Source organism: Rhincodon typus, chromosome 1 (genome assembly GCF_021869965.1).
Source record: "Rhincodon typus isolate 14 chromosome 1, sRhiTyp1.1, whole genome shotgun sequence".
Taxonomy (NCBI): Eukaryota; Metazoa; Chordata; class Chondrichthyes; order Orectolobiformes; family Rhincodontidae; genus Rhincodon; species Rhincodon typus.
This window is the reverse complement of record NC_063332.1, coordinates 175,696,969-175,701,786: the sequence shown is the minus strand read 5'-3', so window position 1 is coordinate 175,701,786 and position 4,818 is coordinate 175,696,969. Positions and strand designations below refer to the sequence as shown.

The window sequence follows — 4,818 nt, the reverse complement described above, 5'->3', positions numbered from 1 at the left end:
TTGTTCACCACCATTCACAACTGGATGTGGCAGGACTGCAGAGCTTAGATCTGATCCATTGGTTGTGAGATCACTTAGCTCTGTCTATCACTTGTTGTTTATGCTCTTTGGCGTGCAAATAGTCCTGTTTGGTGGCTTCACCAGGTTGATACCTCATCTTCAGGTATGCCTGGTACTGCTCCTGGCATGCCCTCCTGCACTCTCCATTGAACCAGGGTTGATCCCCCGGGTTGATAGTAAAGGGTGAGTGGGTCATATGGCAGGCCATTTCAGAGAGCAGTTTAGAATCAAACACAGTGCTGTAGGTCTGGAGTCACATGTAGGTCAGAGCAGGCAACGATGGCAGTTTCCTTCCCTAAAGGACATTCGTGAACCAAATGGGTATTTTTTTACAACAGTTGACTTGGTTCCACGGTCATCATTAGACTGTTAATTGTAGATTTTGGTTTGTAAAGCCTCACATGAGGATTTGGAATTTGTTGTAATGTAAGGGAAGGGGGTAGTTTGTTTTAAGCAGAAACTTGTCCATATTATACAACATTTTCAATGGAACAGAAAGGAGTGAGACCCCCCTCCCACCCCCTACACACACCACACACACACACACAGTGGGAGGGTGGTCATTGAGGTGATTCTCGGCGAGGGGACTGACCAACGTTAAAGAGAATAGGGAGAGGCCTAGAGGCATGTGGTGATTGGAGGTTCTTCCCCAAAATCCCAAAGGCGACCCCTCAGGGAAACCTAAAAACAAGAGAATGTTACTCTGTGACCGTGACAATTGGAATCATTGCATTGTACAATTCATAATGTCATCAACTGTTCTCCGTTTCATTTGCACAGGTGCGGAAAGCTAGAGATGCATCTACAAGCATGGAGGTAATCACTCATAGTCCAGTATTCCTATAATATGGCTCCTTTCATAAAGTGATTTTCAATTAATCTATAAAGTTGCATAAATATGTCAAGATGCTTCACAGAGACACAGAAATAGATGTGGTGATAAACAATGGGCTTGGCCAAGGGGCAGGAACTAGAAGTTGAAACGGTGGTGGAAGGGGATGGAGTTTCAGAAGGGAATTCCAGTGTGACTTGTGGCTTAGACAGCTCGAGGCAGGGCCTTCAGTGGCAGAGTGTGGAAAGAGAAAAAGACAACCAGCTCATATCAGACAGGGGGGGTACGAAAATGCTGGGACTGACTGCGGTTTAAAGACTGGGGGATGTTTCAGGGATTGCGAGTCTATGAAAGGATGTAAACTGCAGGATGAGAACTTTAAATTAGATATTGGATGAGTGGGGCACAATGGGTGAGAGGAACTTGGTGTAACATTCAATATGGGCAGCAGTGCTTTGGATAAGCTGATGTTCAGAAGGGTTAAAAATCTGACTATCTCAGCCTTAAACATAATGACTCGGCTTCGAGAGCCATCTGTGGTAAAGAATTTCACAGATTCACCACCTTCTGAGAGAAGAAATTCCTCCTCATCTCAGTCTGAAATGGAACCTTTTACTCTGAGATTACACCCTCTGGTCCGAGACACTCTCACAAGGGGAACTACCTCTCCACATCTACCTGTCAAGCCCATAAGAATCTTGTACACTTATTTCTTTGTTAATTCTTTTCTCTAATCAGCTTAGCCATAGGATCCTTTAAGAGACTAATGTCAAAATAGTTCTGATGGCAGGTATGAGATTACAAACGGTGCTAACAATATAATAGACTGAGCTGTTGTGATGCTGTGGTAGTGTCCCTACCTTTGAGCCAGAAGGCCTGTGTTCAAATTCCACCTGCTCAGGAGGTGTGCCGTAATATCTCTCTGAACAGACTGATTAGGGAAAAAAAAAATCAATAATGAGCTGGATCTTGCTGTTAGTGATGTGTTGATGACCTGCAAATGAGCAGAGCCGTTGCAATATGAAGACATACACAGCAATGTTAATTTCAGTGACACCACTGTATTGGTTTGGCACAGACACTATTTCTCCATTTACCTCTGTGTTACTTTTCAGAATCTTACGAATTTGAACCGTTATTGCATCACATACACAGCAAAATGCTTCCAATCAAATGAATACCTTATCATAATACGATAATTCCTAGAAGGGAGCAAATTAATGAAACGGCAAAACACTGTGGAGGCTGGGGATCTGAAACAAAGTGAATTAATGTTTCAGGACTGATATGAAGTTCTGAAGAGTCATATCAGATTCAAAATGTTAACTCTGTTTCTCTCTCCCCGGATGCTGCCAGACCTGCTGAGTTTCTCCAGCACTCTGTTTGTTTAAAGGAGCACATTAACATGGTTCAGCCTTATCCCTACACTCTACAAAAGTGTTGTTACAGACTTAAAAGTAAACATTTTAAAATGTCTAACATTCTTTGTACTTTTTGTTTCCATGTCTATTTTCTCTCCTTAATAGCGCTTCTTTCTCTCTCTCTTTTCTTGAACCTGATTTAATTCTAATCCAGAGATAGTAGGAACTGCAGATGCTGGAGAATCTGAGATAACAAGGTGCAGAGCTGGATGAACGGAGCAGGCCAAGCAGCATCAGAGGAGCAGGAAGGCTGACGTTTCGGGCCTAGACCCTTCTTCCCGAAATGTCAGACTTCCTGCTCCTCTGATGCTGCTTGGCCTGCTGTCTTCATCCAGCTGTACACCTTGTTATCTCTTAATTCTAATCTATCTGATTTTTGTCTCCATTATTCCCCTGTTTCTTTTTCATTCCTTAAATATCAGTGCCTGTTGCTTCCTGATGCATTGTTACCCTCATTTTGTCATTATTAGCTCACACTTGCTAACGGTTGGGATGTAAGGAACTTTCAAGCTAAAGGTTGCAGTAGAATGTTGAACTAATGAGGCACAACATTCGATGGAACTCTGCAACTAGGCCCAGCTTATTGCTGTCTGTTTGATTCTGTTTCAGTGAAGTGCTTGCAAAGTTTTCCCAAAACAAAAGGGCTATGAAAATGAGTTTATTGTTCCTTGAACATAGATTAAGCTTTTTGTAGAAATAGACTTTGGTGAAAAGCATTGAACGGTTTTGTAAATGTGTCTTTATTCTGTAATTACAACAGGGGCAAAACATCAATCAACTAAACCCACTTGGAGACCCCTTTCAATTTATAAATCTCGGGCCCTATGGGGCAAGACGCAATTCTATAAACCGCTTCTTAAACACCAGGTTACCATACTACAACTTCAATGGCCGGCGATATCCTTTCTACAACCCTAACCAGCGATTTCACAATACTAACTATTACCCTGGCCAGCAATATCCCTTCTACAATCCTAGCCAGCAATATCCCTACAATGGCAATTATCCTAACCAGCAATTTCCTTATTATCAGAACTTCTTCCCTACTTATCCAGTGAGGAGACAAAATGTTTTGGGAGTAAATGCCGCACAAATGGATGCTCTCAGCATGAGTATGGAGGACACAACCAGTATGGAAAATACTCAGATCACCATGCCCTTTGGAAATGTGCCTTTTGATGGGTCAGATTATGGTGTACCTTTTCTACCAGGTAATGAAGACCCCTTTCTACCAGATAATGTGGGACCTTTTCTACCAGATAATGAAGACTCCTTTCTACCAGATAATGTGGCACCTTTTCTACCAGATAATGAAGACCCTTTTCTACCAGGTAATGAAGACTCCCAGTCACCAGATAATGTGCGACCTTTCACACCAGATAATGAAGATGCCTTTCTACCAGATAATTTGGGACCTTTCACACCAAGTGTTGATACCAATACTGTGGATGTTGGGGTTGACCATCAAAACTCCCAGGAATCAGCTACTGATGTTTCGAATCCAGAGCAACCTCTTCTCCCATACTCCGAATCTGTGCAAGGAGTGGACTCATTGGGATCAAATGTTGAAGATGCTTCTGTAATCAGTGAGCGCAACAAGGGGATGAGCCAACAAAACACAATCTCTGAACCAAACGGATCGGACATTAACCATGATGGAAACATGAATAACAAGCAATTTGCCAATCAGGAAATATCAAATGGAAACTTGGTTGAAGGTGATCAAACTGAAGAGGATGAGGTATTTTTCCTTTCTTTTCAATTGACAGGCAGACAGTTGAAAAGATTAATTAATTAGTTATATGGTATAAGTGGCTAAATCTCCTTCTCCCCTTCACCTGATAACACTGTATTGTGGTCAGGTGAAGAACTATTCTGATTCACAATTTGGTGTCCATCACATTTAGTTACAGATGTAAAGCAGTCTTCATTGATGCACTTTTTTCTGACCCAGAGGCTGCAAACTATAAGCAGTTAGGAATCTCTGTAATAAGAATTAGTCTCCAGATGTCACATGCTCTATTGACACTGTTCAGTTTAGGGACGATTAAAGATACAAAATGCTATCTTTGCAGCAGAGTAACAGATTGTACATGAATTAGCTAAAATGCTTCAGTTCCCAGCGGGACATCCATGCAAAGAGGAACTTTTCCATTCTCTAGATTTTGGAGTTTTTAATATTTACACACAACTTCTCAAAGAGTTAAATTACCATGTGTAAACTTCCAATAAAGAAAAGCAGACCTGTAGTTGTTAATATGACCAACACAGAAGTTGTATTCACTGTTACTTCATTTCCTTTCTGTAATCTGTTGGAAATTTTCTTCTCATTTGCAGATCCAGGATATTGATACCGACACAATGGGTGTGAACCCACTGGCCGCTTCCCATGATAATGATGGTGATAAAATAGAATCCAATTTCAATGTAGCAGAAGCCAACGAAGATGAACTGGATTCCCAGGAACAGGATACCACTCAGTCCAATGAAGATCTTAATGAGTTT

General features: G+C 41.5%; 1 protein-coding gene across 1 annotated transcript in view; it reads left to right on the top strand.

Annotated features, from left to right (window-relative positions):
- Positions 1-846: 846 nt before the first annotated feature.
- LOC109911162 (SPARC-like protein 1) overlaps positions 847-4,818 on the top strand; it is a 15,114-nt gene continuing 11,142 nt past the window's right edge. The window contains exons 1-3 of the mRNA XM_048599553.1: positions 847-876; positions 3,074-4,054; positions 4,651-4,818. The exon at positions 4,651-4,818 is cut by the window's right edge and continues 316 nt beyond it. Of these exons, the coding sequence (XP_048455510.1) occupies positions 871-876; positions 3,074-4,054; positions 4,651-4,818 (1,155 nt within the window). The 5' untranslated portion in view covers positions 847-870. The remainder of the gene's footprint in view (positions 877-3,073; positions 4,055-4,650) is intronic.